We start from the raw sequence: 17,088 nt of genomic DNA, 5'->3' as shown, positions 1-17,088 counted from the left end.
ATAAATGATTTCTGTCATTAGACATTTAACAACACTTAAAAACTTGTAAAGAGCCTGATGGTTGTACTTTTTCTGTTTGTAGTGTACTGAATCTGTTTACGGTGGTCATGATAGTGGATCATCTGTCTAATCATGTCACTTTGTCCTCTTGCTGATTACCCAATACTCAAATACAGTCACAGAGATATATTGACAAATGTAATTTGTGGTTTTTGCATTTCAGACCAGTTTTGTTAAAATTTTCTGTGGAGTTTTTCACAAATTAATCTTGAAGTGATGATTGACTAAATTCTGCCCTGTGTAGATTTTAGAAGTTGGGAAAAAATAAATAGTAATAGAGTAGTTTTTTTTTTAATTGCAGTATATTATTAATACACTGAGGACAACAATTAGGATTTTTTTTTACCATATAAAGATATAGGAATATTTACAGCAGTGCTGACATTTGTCCTGTTTGTTGTAGTCTAGGTGCAGTGTATTTACTTGCATAACAAAATGCTTTGCTTCTATATTCCCACCCTAGTGGTTCTGTAGTTCATACAATACTAAATGAGCTGTTCACATTCAGTCAACTATTTATGTGGGTTCCTTTTGGTTTTCACAGTGTTACAGGAAAGAAATCACTCATGGCATTTGGCTATAGTGTTTACAAGCCCTGTAGATGGTTTTTGTTTTCTCCCATCTAATCTGTGCATGACGTGTATAATGAAGAAAATGAAAAGAAGGCTAATGTTTTTATATAAAAAAGTAAGGGGATGGTCCCAGTGGTCACTTGTTATGAAACATTTATAAGTATCTCTGAACTGAAGAGTGTTCATCACATTTGCGTGTGCACACAGGTTTAATGATTTATTGCGCAAATTGCGTGCTAATGGCCTACATGCACATCATAACAACATACATTTATGTTGCTCCAATGATTTAAAACTCACAATTGTATATTTTGAACATTGATTTATATATGAAACATTTCAGTTCAAATTATTGATTGTGGTAGGGTTGACAACCATACTAAAATCATTTGCTCTCACCTCACAAGGGCTTTTCCGGAGAATATATTAGAAAGAATGTGCTTAATGCATCATAATTGAGTATTTTTCAGTTTTACTGTGGAGATTATTAAAATACTGAATTTGGATGTAGAGAGTCACACATTTTTCTTGTTAGGGAAAAATGTGTCACTCTGTTATGCCTATGATTTAAACTGTATCTTCAATCAGATTAAAAAGATACACAATACATTTCAAAATTTTAATTTTTCAGCAAGTTCTGTTTTAAAACATCACTAATTGTGATATTATTATACTGTGATCCATAGAATTAGGATTATATTGCATCATGTAGGTGGCAATTCCCACCGCTAGTAGTTTTACACCTTGAACTAATGCATGTTTTTTCTATCCAGGAGTGTGTGTTGCCCTTTGCTATTGCTGCTCTTACCTTTCAGTTTTTTTTGCTGATTTCACCTCAGACACCATTCCTTGTGAAACAGCATTACTGTAAGCTTTCTTCATCACTAACACTTCTGTGTTCATCTAATAAAAGTCATTGTGGTGTTACTTTATTACATTGTTGTCTTTAATTTAATATAAAAACCTTACTCATTATTTTGTACAGTAGAATTCGAAAATTTGGGATCACCCAGACAAGTTAATGTATTTTGATGGAAATTAATACTTTTTATTAAATATAGCCAAGACTTTTCTATTGTTGCTAATGGCATTTACTGTTTGAAATGACTGGTTTATAATTTATTATTCCCAAAAGGCTATAAAGCCCCAATTTTAGTAGCCATAACTCTGGCATTCTACTTGTAGCTTATTCTTAATTAATCTTATTTATTGGTTGTTAGGGAAACATTTGTAATTGTGTTGTTACGGTTTAAATATTATTATTCTGTTAAATAAAGTAAGTTAACTGTCTTTCCTTGGATTGCAAGGTCCTGGCATTCCTAAAATTCAATTCTGGGTTCACAAATGGCCAAAATGAAACAACTTTCTCAAAAAAACATGAGACTGTTGTATTTAGAAGTGAAGGTTGTTCCATGTGACAGACTGCTAAGAAACTAAAGGTTTTATGCATACTACTGTCTTGAGAGAAAAGGGCAAACTGGATCTAGGATGGAAATAGAAGTGGAAGGCCCAGATACACAACTGCATAGGAGGATAAGGACATCACAGTTTGTAGCTCACTGCTTGCTTAAATAGCTCATACAAAACAAGAGCGTTAAATTGGGAAAAGGAACACAGATGTTTGGTGGTGGATTTCTGGGTGACTCCAAACTTTTGACCATTTTAACCTTTTCTTTTAATATATCAGCTTCAGAGAGGGCCTTTTCTTTGAAACTCTGCCTCTAAGACCAGCATCCTAGAGTCATCTTTACACTGTTTCAAATGAAACATGTATTTTGTGTGTATATAACCCAGAGGTTTAGTTCAGGAACAAAACCTGCATGAATTAAACCTCGTTCTCTGTGTTTTTCAATTGATTCCAACTTTTTTTTTTCACAAATCACAAGATTATTTAGGTATAAATTATTTTAGATATTGAATATGTCAAAAGTTATATTCATATTTAATTACATTAAAACCAATTCAGTAATGTAAAATCCTAAGGAGTTATAAAAATGATAAGGATGTATTTTTCAGTAATTTTGCATTCCTATGATTGTGGTATAGCGGGTCCACAGCTCATGTCAAAAGGGCCAGTTTTAAAATAAATAATCGCCACACTTGCGGTTTAGCAAAGGGGCGTGGTGGTGTGTGGTCGAGCTGTTCTCGGGGAATTCGTGATGCGGGCGATTCTCACTTAAGTGCACAGGTGAGGAGTCGTCCACATCCGTAATTGTTCCCGGGACCTGCATATTGCCACAGCTGATCCACGTCCCCGTAATATGTAGAAGTGCAAGGCGGCTAGCAGGGGAGAGAGGAGGAGAAAAGAGAAAGAAACGGAGGTTGCAAGAGCTGGAAGTAGCGAGGAGAAAGCCGTTGCATGAGTGAGAGGGAGAAAGAGAGAGAGCGAGCGAGTGAGACCTCGTAGGCAGCTGGACAGTGAGCCCTAGCGGGGTCTATGGCCAACACCGAGGGCAGTTGGTAGTGGTCACTCCCGCTGAGCATTGTGAGGAGCGGGAGTGACCAGCAGAAGGATGGCTTGCCGTGGAAGACAGCGGGCGTCGGGAGGCTTGGGTGATGGATTCCCCAACATGAGCGTTCTGGCCATTGGGAGAAAGCCAAGTCACGGTCTGGATGGAGAGCAACCGAAGCCAGGGATTGGGAAACCTCCAGACCAGATGAGTGGAGAGAAGATCATCTGCAGGAAGGGTGACTCCCCTGTTGAGAAGCCTATTGGGAGAAGCAGGGGAGCCGCCAGGTAAAAAGAAGGCACCATGCTTTGGATTTTAAAGAGACTGCTTCCAGCCATCGTTTTAACCTTGTTGTTTTTAAAGAGTTTTTACTAATGGATTTTAACTTCCACTATTTCACTTCTGTTTTTATGGATTATTTATTTATTTAAGGATTTGATACACTGCACTATTTATTTGAACACTGTTTTGTTGGTTTTAATAAGAGCACTTGTCACTTGTACACCATCCCCTTGCTTTATTGTTATGCCTCACTGCCAAGCTTATCAGTGTCATTACCGACGGTGTCGGGTTCAAGAGCTCCCTGAAGCTGCATGGGAACCTGGAGCGAACCCGCATCGTCACAATGATACAGGCATTGTTACTGTAGATACAGAATGGCAGTTGATGTCAGCATCAGGCTATATTTCAATTTTTATTTTATAAAGCTATGTTAATGAGCATTGATAAACATGCTTTTTAGTTTAGTAGCAGCCCCTTAAAGATTATTTTGAACTGAAGTAAATGATAGCATTGTCTGTTGACTAGAATAGTTGTGCAGTTGTTTGTATCAGATGCAGGTTTAATACAGTTTAAAGAACAGTCATTGAAGCTGGTATTTAAAATTTGTATGTGATATTTCTTTACCAAAGGGTAAGTTCTAGAATGCATTTTCGAAATAAGATACTTATTCCTTTAATGTCTTTGACACCCACACAAGGAGTACCTGTACATTTTTTGCATCACATTTCACTAATTTATTACTTACTGAAAGAGACACAAGCAGAGTGTGACCTTGGGCCATTATGTAGATTTATAGAATAAAATCAGCAAACGTTATTTGCCAAGTTAGTCGAAAAGGCTGGCATAGTTAAGACGTGGTTAAGGTCTTTTTTATAGTAGTAGTATTAATTAATACTTTTTGAAATAATTCTTGACTCGGTGTGTAGGAAGCATAGTAGTGTTTAAATAATGCGAAGGAAAAGTTTTAAAATGATATGTTAGAGCCTACATGTTAAATGTTTATATAATGTGGACGCTTAATTTACACTATTCTCTCTTTGTCTTTTGATATATAATAAAATAAAGAGAAAAAGCCAATAAAGAGTTGGGGAGTCCACCCTGTATACTTGAAAATAAGGCAATGAAAAGATTTATATCTTTACAGACTCGAGTTCACACCAGAACCTGAAAATAAACAGAAATATAGCAAGTATATAGTCCAAAGGCAGGAAGAGGTGGGTTCAGGAGGACTGGAACCAGAAGTGACGTTTTTAGGAGACAGGTTCTTCTGATGGTCTGCAGCGGGGACAAAGAGGAGAAAGTGTCAGCGGACAATGCCAATTCCTGGTCTGGCTGAGAAACCCATTTGTTTGAGCCCATAAACTGTCTCCCATGCACAAATGTGCATACACACACACACATAAATATATGTACAGTTAGGTCCATAAATGTTTGGACAGAGACAACTTTTTTCTAATTTTGGTTCTGTACATTACCACAATGAATTTTAAATGAAATAACTCAGATGTAGTTGAAGTGCAGACTTTCAGCTTTAATTCAGTGGGGTGAACAAAACGATTGCCTAAAAATGTGAGGCAACTAAAGCATTTGTTTAACACAATCCCTTCATTTCAGGGGCTCAAAAGTAATTGGACAATTGACTCAAAGGCTGTTTCATGGGCAGGTGTGGGCAAGTCCGTCGTTATGTCATTATCAATTAAGCAGATAAAAGGCCTGGAGTTGATGTGAGGTGTGGTGCTTGCATGTGGAAGATTTTGCTGTGAACAGACAACATGTGGTCAAAGGAGCTCTCCATGCAGGTGAAAGAAGCCATCCTTAAGCTGCGAAAACAGAAAAAACCCAACTGAGAAATTGCTACAATATTACGAGTGGCAAAATCTACAGTTTGGTACATCCTGAGAAAGAAAGCAAGCACTGGTGAACTCAGTAACGCAAAAAGACCTGGACGTCCACGGTAGACAACAGTGGTGAATGATCGCAGAAACATTTCCATGGTGAAGAGAAACCCCTTCACAACAGCCAACCAAGTGAACAACACTCTCCAGGGGGTAGGCGTATCGATATCCAAGTCTACCATAAAGAGAAGACTGCATGAAAGTAAATACAGAGGGTGCACTGCAAGGTGCAAGCCACTCATAAGCCTCAAGAATAGAAAGGCTAGATTGGACTTTGCTAAAGAACATCTAAAAAAGCCAGCATAGTTCTGGAAAAACATTCTTTGGAGAGATGAAACCAAGATCAACCTCTACCAGAATGATGGCAAGAAAAAAGTATGGAGAAGGCGTGGAACAGCTCATTATCCAAAGCATACCACATCATCTGTAAAACACGGTGGAGGGAGGCAGTGTGATGGCTTGGGCGTGCATGGCTGCCAATGGCACTGGGACACTAGTGTTTATTGATGATGTGACACAGGACAGAAGCAGTCGAATGAATTCTGAGGTGTTCAGAGACATACTGTCTGCTCAAGTCCAGCTAAATGCAGTCAAATTGTTTCATGATACAGATGGACAATGACCCAAAACATATAGCCAAAGCAACCCAGGAGTTTATTAAAGCAAAGAAGTGGAAAATTCTTGAATGGCCAAGTCAGTCACATGATCTTAACCCAATTGAGCATGCATTTCACTTGTTGAAGACTAAACTTCAGACAGAAAGGCCCACAAACAAACAGCAACTGAAAGCCACTGCAGTAGAGGCCTGGCAGAGCATTAAAAAGGAGGAAACCCAGCATCTGGTGATGTCCATGAGTTCAAAACTTCAGGCTGTCATTGCCAGCAAAGGGTTTTCAACCAAGTATTAGAATTGAACATTTTATTTCCAGTTATTTAATTTGTCCACTTACTTTTGAGCCCCTGAAATGAAGGGATTGTGTTAAAAAAATGCTTTAGTTGACTGACATTTTTATGCAATCGTTTTGTTCACCCCACTGAATTAAAGCTGAAAGTCTGCACTTTAACTGCATCGGAGTTGTTTCATTTAAAATTCATTGTGGTAATGTACAGAACCAAAATTAGAAAAAAGTTGTCTCTTTCCAAATATTTATGGGCCTAACTGTGGGAAGTGTCCTGGACATGATAAAAGAGACGTGATCAGCTTGGGATATGGAAAGTGAAGAAGCAAAGCTCAGTTTTTAGCAAGCAGCATTTTTTGCTGTCGACTTCACACTTAGATGCATTCTAGGTCTCACCAAGGTTATCCATTCCACTCCGTCAACTTCCTGGTGTAAAGTACGGAGTGGCTCAAAGCACTTTTACATGAATGACAGGCGAGGTGGGGGTTGAATCCCCGTGAATTGTTGAGTGCCACAAAGCACTGTCAAATGAACAACAAGTGGGGGTCATGCAAGCATGGCTGATCAATAGAGTTTCAAGATAGCCGTTGCATTAAGGTGCATTAGCAAAGGGTGAAAGGTGCAAAAACGGATGCATGGCTCTTCCAAATTGCTGTGCTATAGGGGAAGTAAGCAGTGTGATAACAGTAGTACGGTAGTTCAAAATTGCTACTTGACACCCAGAAAAAAAGTGCACAGCTGCACACCCATGTAGCTTAGAGGAAGCATAGCTGATTATCTGTTTCATTTCAAAAGAATACAATTTCCTGTAAAACTGTGTTTTGCAATGACCATAAACAAAAGCTAAGTCACTAGGAAAAGCAGAAAAAAGCAGTAATCGGGTATCTATTTTGTCAAGAGTGGGTACACGCTTCTTCTGGAAAATCATGTGATTATTTTTTCTGTATTGAATTTCTCCCATTAATAGATTTGAAATAGAATTACTGTGGTAAAAACAAATCAAATCAATTTTTTGTCACATTCAAATTATACATACAGTACAATATGTAGTGGAATGCATAGTTGCTCAACTCTAATGACCGTGCCTTCAAGAAGAATATAAAAATACAATAATACATGACTTTCTAAAAAATGTGGATTTTTTTTCCTTGAGTCATTTATTGCATTAGATTAGTTTCAAAATAATTGTCACTATGGTTATTCTTCAAATTATTTAAAAAACATTAACATTAATTGAAGTGAATTCAATTTTTAGATTTATAAAAGTTGTATTTACTTATGCATTTATTTATTTATCTACCTATTTATGTACTGTATGTATTTACGAGGTGGAGTCAAGCTAAAGTTAGAAAATGGAACGAACCTTAGGAAAACTGATAATGTCATTTCTCACTAGTGACTATAGTACCATGGGCGGCACGGTGGCGCAGTGGGTAGCGCTGCTGCCTCGCAGTTGGGAGACCTGGGGACCCGGGTTCGCTTCCCGGGTCCTCCCTGCGTGGAGTTTGCATGTTCTCCCCGTGTCTGCGTGGGTTTCCTCCGGGCGCTCCGGTTTCCTCCCACAGTCCAAAGACATGCAGGTTAGGTGGATTGGCGATTCTGAATTGGCCCTAGTGTGTGCTTGGTGTGTGGGTGTGTTTGTGTGTGTCCTGCGGTGGGTTGGCACCCTGCCCGGGATTGTTTCCTGCCTTGTGCCCTGTGTTGGCTGGGATTGGCTCCAGCAGACCCTCGTGACGCTGTGTTCGGATTCAGCGGGTTGGAAAATGGATGGATGGATGGACTATAGTACCCCTCGGCATGGAGTGTTCGACAATAACTCGAGTGCATGAGTGGTTGCGAGGACGATACAAAACCTGTTATTCTGCTGGAATCCAGGCACTTCCAGGCTGGTGGCACGAGTGCATTGAGAAGGGTGGAGACGACATTGAGAAAAGACATTAGCAGTTTTGTTAAGGTTCATTCGCTCCATTTTCTAACAAGTCCCATTTTCTAACTTTAGCTTGACTACCCATCATATTTAAAGAGCTTCTATAAAAAGCCAAATTTCCCCAAATCTATCTGTCCGTCTGTCTGTCTGTCTGTCTGTCTGTCTGTCTGTCTGTCTGTTAGTCAACTGAATAAACTATTTACCTCTTTATTAGTTCAATTGGTCTCAATGAACTTTTCATAATGCTCATGGACAATTGTGCATGTGCAAGAGTAAGCAGCTTTTGTGACTTAATAATATTGTTATTACTTTTTATTCTACTGATGCCTTAATACAACATTGGAGATACAATAGGTTACATTTCTTTTGTTTTTCCAGTTGGAGCACATTCAGTTAAAGTGATTTACTTATGGTCACACAGTGTCAGTAACCTGGATCGGAACCCACAACCTCAGGGTTTGAACTCTTAGGTCCAAAACTCTAATTGCTACCAACACTACTTGTCAATTATATTAAATTATTAAAAAAAAAACCTACAAATATTGTATACAGGAAAGCACTCAGTTTGTTACATAGTACTTCTGATACACCCAATTAACTGATGGGCATTGTAACGGATACCCATTGTCTTATGAAATTTCCTGGTTGACACAGCTAGTTTTTAATAAGTCTAAACAGAAAAAATCATAATAAATTATCGTGATTTTTAGATACTTTAAAAAATATATAATTTTAACTGTTATGTATTGCCTTAGCAGTTATATCCATGGCGGAGTCTTCCAGTGATTCTGATACTTACAGTAGAAATCGATGGAGCCATCAAGGACCAAGTCAAACAACGCATTTGGGTGCCCGTCAAAGAAGCAGAATAAATGGTGCTGAAGATATTGCAGAGAAAATTGATACGTTAGCAAGCACTTTACAGGTATTGTCACACAAGGCAGAGTTTCACATGAGAACTACAGTATTCAGTTTTTAATGCTTATTTATTTTTTTAAGAAATTGTACAAATTTCCAGATATATGTATTGCAATAGAAAAGTTATTATAATAATCACACATTGCTATAACCGAAAGGGGGAAAATGATTCTAATCAAAAATGCAGTCACTTCAGTAAATCACTTAACACTAAAAAGTAATTGGTAAGAGAAGCAAATGGTATTTTTATGCTTTTATATTTATTGTAATTTTTTTCTACCTCTTTATTGTAATTACTGTATACCACCACCCACACTCAAAAACTGTTAATATACTGTGAATAAATGTGTGAAATATATGTACTTTAAATACTCAGCAGTGCAGAATTTACAGAGAAAGAAAATCATGGTAATTTTCCTCATTATTGTGCTGCAGTTGGAATTGATGCATTTGACTAATGGCACAGAGAAACAGCCCATCTTGTAGCTGAAAAACTTGGTTAAGCTGTTGTTTTTCTTTCCTTTGATACCATTTGTATATACAGGTAAATTTCTGTTACAACGAATATCTTTATAACGAAATTTTCATTACAACAAAGTATTTTTATGGTCCCGACAGTTTCCCCATATCACAAGAGTCTAAAGAAATCTCGTTACTACGAAGTACATTCAGCAGATACTTTCATTACAATGAAGTGCCCAAAAGACCTTGAAATGCTTGAATCATCCACTGAGCAGTTATTTCTGTGGTCGCAGCTCAGTTGTGCACAACGATCCCCAAACAGAAACATTGTCATTTTTTTTCTTTCTTCTAACTTTCCTCATACTGTTTTTGTTTCTTGCAGTTTTCAGTGATACCTTTTGGTTACTGCTCGTCAATATTTGAAAAGCACTCATTGGAATTTAACTCATTGTCACCCTCCTATAGAAACGGCAGACATGAAAAAATGATAACAGTTCATATTAGAAAAAAGACGTTGCCAGTGAATTCAGAATTTCGCCATTGACACTGTCAACTTTCTTCAAAGACCAAGCAAAAAAAGAAGAAAAATCTCGGGTTGCAAACGTATACGAATTGCTGCATTTGAAGATGCAGACCCCAAAGAGCGTCTTGAAGTGCAATCACCGCATCTGAGGAAGACTGTATAGCTGTTGCTGGGGCAACAGCAGGCTCACAGTTCTGGGTGGTTCTTCACCGAAGCAAAGCGAAAAGATCTCAATGGGTGATGCAAGGAACATTGTAAATGCAGGGAACAGGATTACTTGGCCACTAACCTGGTCAGGACCCTGCCTGACTGCTGTGTCTGTGTATAGGAGAGTGGCAGATCCCGCTACAATAAATAACCGTGCTGTTCCTGTTTCAAGCTGAATAAAGCTGGTTTTTCTAAAGTACTGAGACTGAGCCCTCATGTTTTGGGGTGCAAGACAGGGACTTATAGCGTGACCACGATCTTTTAGGATTTGCGCTTCACTGCAGCTCTGTGAGTCTGCTGTTGCCCTGCTCTGGCAACGGACAAACAATCTCCCACAGACGTGGCAATTGCGCTTCGGGACGCTCTTCAGAGTGTCGTTCCCATTGGGCGGAGTTCAGAAGCCTCACAATATGAAGAAGAAGAAAAGGATGATTAGGCTTCTGATTGATAACTGTGCTGCCCACAACATGCTTCCACATTTAGATAATGTTTGCATTGAATTCCTCCCACCCAATTGCATAGCAATGCTTCACCCTTTGGATTTGGGCATCATTCACACCCTGAAAGTGTATTATTACAAGGAAATGCTGAGAAAAATTTTCATCAGCATAACTTGTAGACAAGAGGAGATTAAAATTAACACAAAAGAAGCTATTGAAATGATTGCAAATGCCTGGACGCAACTTAAAGAAAGCACTATAGTGACAAATACAGAATCTCATTACTATGAAATTTTCATTACAGCGAAATATTTTTGAAGTCCCTGGCAGTTCATTGTAATGGAATTTTACCTGTATATTAAGATTGAACTTGTGGTGTGAGAAATCTATGTATTAATGTAATGCAAAAAATTACACCTAATTTGTAGCTGCATCATTTGTGTTTTTCTCTTACTTTGTTTCTCTTGGGCAAGCATTTTCCCTGAAAACACTCGTGTGATAGGGTGAAAGAACCAGGTAAGGGTTCTGAATCTCAACAAGTTATTTAACCTAAATTAGTCTCAAAATCTAGGTTTCATTAGAAGCAATAATTGACTTCTAATTAAAAAGTAGGTGAAATGAAATCCTCAATCCACTGTAGCCTTTTATGACTCAGATTAGAATTCCCATTTAAATGTATTTATTAATAATATCATTTGAGAAATCATTGTTAGCAGCTGTGAAGCACAGTGGTCAGTTTATGAATGGTGAGTATTAGATGGCAACACCCGAACACTGTTCCTGGGAAAACTCACATTTACCTTGGAATCTATTTAATTGAACAATTGCTTCCCTTTTCATTTATTTAGTTACCTATGTATTAAAATATTTTTGCTTTCACTGATGCAATATAGTACCATAGGCTTTACAAAATTTTATTTTATTAAAAGGATAGTTGTCTGCAAAAGTGAGAGCACTAACGTTATAAAAACCCACAAATGGATGTGTTTTATGTTTTAAGATGAAATGATTCATAATTGGTTATGCAGGCTGGAAGCAGGTAGCTAGCTACAGAAAATAAAGTTGTAATTATGTTTGCCTTTTTTTTTTTAAAAAAAAAAACATTACTTCTCCTACGTTTTGGCGTTACTGAATTCATTCCAGTTTTCTTACCTGCTAAAAGTAAAATATTTCTGCTGTAAATTATATTTTATCAAAGTTAAATTGGCCAAAAATAAATCTAAAAATTGAATTAACTTCCTAAAATGTTAGTTTTTTAAATAATTTGAAGAATAACCATAGTGACAATTATTTTGAAACTAAACTAATGCAATAAAAGACTCAAGGAAAAAAAATCCACATTTTTTGGCAGATCGAGCACAGTCAATTAAATGCTTTAACTTCTAAAACTTCCTTTTTCAAAATTATTGGAAATATGTAATCATTTCTTTAATATATTTAAAGTAGCTATGTGTGGTCTTTGGGGGGAAAAACAACCCAAAGACTCTCTAATAGTTTTACTACATTCATGAACTTGGAGAGGCGTCAGCTAACTCTTAAGAATGAGTGCAGAGGACGTGGACCCACCTGTGCTTGCTGTCCCACTGGCTTTCATAAGAATAGACACTGGCAATACCATATCTTAGCTGTGTCGCTGGCATATGAGTTCTATTAATCTTTGTCTTGAGAAAATACCTCAAGATAGACAATGTTTTTAGTGAAAACGTCAAGCCTTGTCCTCCGTTGCTGAGGTGTTTCACTTGCATGTTGTTGAACCATGGTGTTTTCTTTGTTTCAGCATTGTGTCTTTTCATCTGTGTTATCAGTATGACGTCGTTTTTGCAAGGCTGCCTTTCATAGTGAGAAAAAAGGTGCATGCAAGCGACGAAAAAATGTAAAAGTGCATGCGCAATCTAGTGGCTTTGGTTGAGCGTGAACAGAGCAGACTGCTCCATACATACACAGGTCTTTCATTTATATACAGTATATTTAAATAATTGCTGAGTTGTTTATTATGTAATAAAAATATGATTACATGTTTTTGAAGGTTGTGATGTTATCATATAAAGTTATTAGGGCTAATCCCCAGGTCTCTATTACATGTGTGCTGTTCTTTGTCATTTTTTTCCATCTACAATTTTAAACTTTAGATCACTGCGAAATTAATTGTATTGAAATTTGGCAGAAAAATAAAGCATTCATAAGGCCAATTTTAGCATAAGAAATTTGCTGGTATGATGTTTTCGTTAGTGGAGAAATATTTTATGACTTGCATTTAACTTTAAATACGACAAAACATACCTTCATACTTTAAATCATACAATAGATAAAACAAGATCCCTTAGCAATGAAATCATTCAGTGTTAGCTGGTCTTATACATAAACTGCAATTATTAATGTCCTGTCTTGATCATAACAAAAACTCAAATATCATAACAGTATGAACAAATAGTAAGATGCGTTAAACTAATCATAAATGATATAAAGACAGAATGTAACTTGGCTCTTCCTTTGCCAGGTGGAATATGGTGGCTGTCCCTTTGCTCCGTTATGAAAGGATGCTTAGTTTTAAGACCAGAAAGCTGTGGAAAATTTGATGTGGGTCCTAGTGACCCTGCTGTAGAGAAGTAGATTAGGTAAATCTGAAAACAGAAAGGTGTGGGTTGTCCAGAAAGGCATCAATCTACTTTGTTTTTCACTTAAATCTGGCATGTTTGTGGCTTTTATTGTTTCATATTGGAGAATTATCACTATATACTTTAAATGCTTGACATTATTCATTCTCAAGCCTGTTCCTGTTTTTGCTGCTTTAAATTGTTGTCTGTTTTTAAAATGACCTTCCAATTACCGTTCTATAGTGTGCATTTTGGAAGGTACTGTATTAATATGTGATTGATTGTTATAGTCCATTTAAGGCAGTGCAAAATGTATACATGAACAGCTGGATTAATAAGAGTTGGTTGAATTCATTATTATTGTTTAAAAATGAGTGAGATATGTTGACCTATTATATATAAAATGAACATAATATCAAATTCTAATATGTCACAATTTATCATATGTCCCATATAATTAAAATCTAACCTTTGAATACACACAAGAAAGACAATTAAACATTTTCAAATGTGCTAGAATTAATTAGAAATAAAAAAAATGAACAAGTTTTGTTTTCCATATTTACTTTGTTAATGCCATGTTAATAATTTAATGTGTTACTAATATGGATTTTAATGTGTAAATTGAATTCAGAATTATAATCAAAGCCTTTTTTTACATGAAAGATCTTTTAGCAAATAAATTGACTGTAGAAGTAGTATTTTTCTAGTGTAAGTACATTTTTCATACTTTTGCACCAGGTAACACCGGGAAGTAGAATCAGCCTGATAGCATGGTTCCAGGTACAAGCTGGAAATCTAAAGGAGCTAATGTTTGTACATTAATTATGAAAAATGCAAGTGACAAAAATTTGTATACTTACCATTTGGAAAATTTGTAAGAATTGCTTCTGGGCTGATTATTTTTTTTCACTATCTTGTTTTAGTTTTTAGTATTTTTGTAATGCTGTTTCATGCTAGGGCGGCACGGTGGCGTGGTGGGTAGCACTGCTGCCTCGCAGTTAGGAGACCCGGGTTCACTTCACGGGTCCTCCCTGCATGGAGTTTGCATGTTCTCCCCATGTATGCGTGGGTTTCCTCCCACAGTCCAAAGACATGCAGGTTAGGTGTATTTGCGATCCTGAATTGACCCTAGTGTGTGCTTGGTGTGTGTGGGTGTGTGTGCGCCCTGTAGTGGGCTGGCGCCCTGCCCGGGGTTTGTTTCCTTCCTTGTGCCCTGTGTTAGCTGGGATTGGCTCCAGCAGACCCCCGTGACCCTGTGGTTAGGATATAGTTGGATATAGTTGGATGTGGTTGGATAATGGATGGATGGATGGATGTTTCATGCTATGTACAGTACAGCATTTCCTTCAGCGTCTTCGATATTCATCTATATTTTTAATGTTACTAATTAAAATTTCCAAATAGCAATGAACACTGTAATCAACCTGCATGTTTGCTCCTTGCCTGCCAACCATTTTACTTGCATCCATATTTTGCACAAGAAAGGGACATTATACAAAACCATTGAAACATTGGCATTGAGACAAAAAATGTTTGTCTACAGCCTAGTCATATGAATAAATATAAAGGCTGAAACAAATTGGTGACAGCATCTTCTCCATGGCATTGGTGAGGGTATTGCCATTGTCATGGGTTCTATTGTATTTATGCAGAAGCAGCCATGTGGGCTGCAAGATTTTACCGGAGTTTCAAGTGAAGGCATTATTATAAGGATTTTGTTTTGTATGAGGCTTTTGCAAAAAAAAATTATTTTTTTTGTGCATTGTCAACAAAGATATTAGACGGAGGGGAAACCTTAACAGTATAATGATTTTATATGCGTAATTTTTTCTCAAAGGATACAACACGAACACTTAATAATGTTGACAGGATGCTGGGACATTACAGGGATCACACAGAAGATCAAACTGAAGCCATGTCAACAGTAAGAAATTACTATGTAAATCTTAAAAAAAGAGCATATTAATATTTGTTTATTTAAACTTGGACAGATTAATTATGAAATGGTGATTATCTTTATTCATTTAATTTATAGCTTAGGGAAAATTTGGAAAAATCTATTCGACAGTTAAGAAGCCAAAGGTTACATAGATCAACAGCTGGAAGAAGTGCATCTCTTTCAACTTTACACACAAGTGACCTAGAAGGTGCCACAGCCTCTGGTGAGCCAAGAAAAACAAATTTTTATTTGCTTATTAATTTTTGTGGGTATATTTCAACCATAAGAAACTATTTTAATGTTTGTTTTAGTTGTGTATATCATTTGTATTTCGGATTTGCATATTTGCCTACAAACGTGGCACGGTGGCGCAGTGCGTAGCGCTGCTGCCTCGCAGTTGGGAGACCTGGGGACCTGGGTTCGCTTCCCGGGTCCTCCCTGCGTGGAGTTTGCATGTTCTCCCCGTGTCTGTGTGGGTTTCCTCCGGGCACTCCGGTTTCCTCCCACAGTCCAAAGACATGCAGGTTAGATGGATTGGCGATTCTAAATTGGCCCTAGTGTGTGCTTGGTGTGTGGGTGTGTTCGTGTGTGTCCTGCGGTGGGTTGGCACCCTGCCCGGGATTGGTTCCTGCCTTGTGCCCTGTGTTGGCTGGGATTGGCTCCAGCAGACCCCCGTGACCCTGTGTTCTGATTCAGCGGGTTGGAAAATGGATGGGTGGATGGATGCTTACAAACATTCCCCCAGTAACTTCAGTACAGAGATATTTCAGCACCCTGAATAGCCTTCCTAATATCAATAATCTGCTTTGAAATCACAGAGATCTCTTGGATTTGGTGCTCTTCCAACAGTGCACTGCCAATGTGATAGAGGCTTTATATCATCCATACAGTGGGTCAGTAAAATATCTATTGTGGCCTTAATCATACATGCCACATGCTGGGTCTGTATACTTGCTCCCCAGCCTATATCACTAATACCATGGTCAGGCTTTGTCTTCATGTACTGCTGCAGTATTTTTAGTCTTGTCAATTTATATTTTCTTAACCAGTAGTGATGATGACATGGCCATTCCTCCTTTTATATGAATAAAAGAAGGACAAAATGGCCTTAATGATATTTTGTGAGCCAAAGGCGTAAAAGATGTCGAAATTAATTAAAAACTGTTATTATACTATATGTGTTACATTTTTGCTGTATAAACATCACCAGGGTTAATGATTGGAGCATCTTTGTTCCATCAGATTAGCATTCAATATTTTTCAAAAAATGCATTGAGAGCCTGTTGTCATATTCAGTTAATTAATGTTAATTCACTACATTACTTTGTGATTTTTTTTTCTGTCTAATAAGTGCAAATGAAGATGCTTTTACCCTGCAAGAACAGTATGCTGAAACTCTCAATAACTAGTTGACTCAATTCTCATTTTAGTTCTTTGCTGTTTGTTTGTAACATTTACTGTATATCACACTAAAGTCTGCATAGTAGGTGAATTCCATTTTTAGTGTTTCAAAGAAAAAAATGACATATTGACTTAGTGGGAAAGGACAATAGAGTCTAGCAGCAGGTGAAACAGTCTGAAGGCTTGGACAGATTCAGCGACCCGATTCATTCTGAGGCCTGTAAGATGACGTCTTGTCAGTGGCATCTCTTGACTCCACCCTCTTTCCAGGAGCCGCCGCTGTGTTTTGCCGGTGTGCTGATGCCTATATTACACAAACAACATGTCAATTTCAGTTCCTTTTAGTTCCTGCTCTCAAACCAGAGGACTCTGTAATTTTGAGGCCTGTGTATTCAGCATTTATTAAACTTCTAAACCAGTGTTTTCCAACCTTTTTATGTGGTGGCACATTTTCTGTAACCAAAAACATCCCAAGGCACATTGCTATTTAACTAACCATAAATACTTTATATCTCA

General features: G+C 37.5%; 1 protein-coding gene across 3 annotated transcripts in view; it reads left to right on the top strand.

The window, feature by feature from the left end:
- The window catches only part of LOC114666582 (centrosomal protein of 128 kDa-like), a 218,452-nt gene that overhangs the window by 4,591 nt on the left and 196,773 nt on the right, over positions 1-17,088 (top strand). The window contains exons 2-4 of one of the 3 annotated variants that reach the window (XM_028821489.2): positions 8,841-9,010; positions 15,070-15,156; positions 15,268-15,394. In XM_028821489.2, coding sequence (XP_028677322.2) covers positions 8,852-9,010; positions 15,070-15,156; positions 15,268-15,394 — 373 coding nt within the window. In that variant the 5' untranslated portion in view covers positions 8,841-8,851. The remainder of the gene's footprint in view (positions 1-8,840; positions 9,011-15,069; positions 15,157-15,267; positions 15,395-17,088) is intronic. The other 2 variants (XM_028821491.2, XM_051920153.1) reach the window with 2 other exon arrangements.

Source organism: Erpetoichthys calabaricus, chromosome 16 (genome assembly GCF_900747795.2).
Source record: "Erpetoichthys calabaricus chromosome 16, fErpCal1.3, whole genome shotgun sequence".
NCBI lineage: Eukaryota > Metazoa > Chordata > Cladistia > Polypteriformes > Polypteridae > Erpetoichthys > Erpetoichthys calabaricus.
The sequence above is the reverse complement of the archived record's forward strand: the minus strand, read 5'-3'. Positions and strand labels throughout refer to the sequence as shown.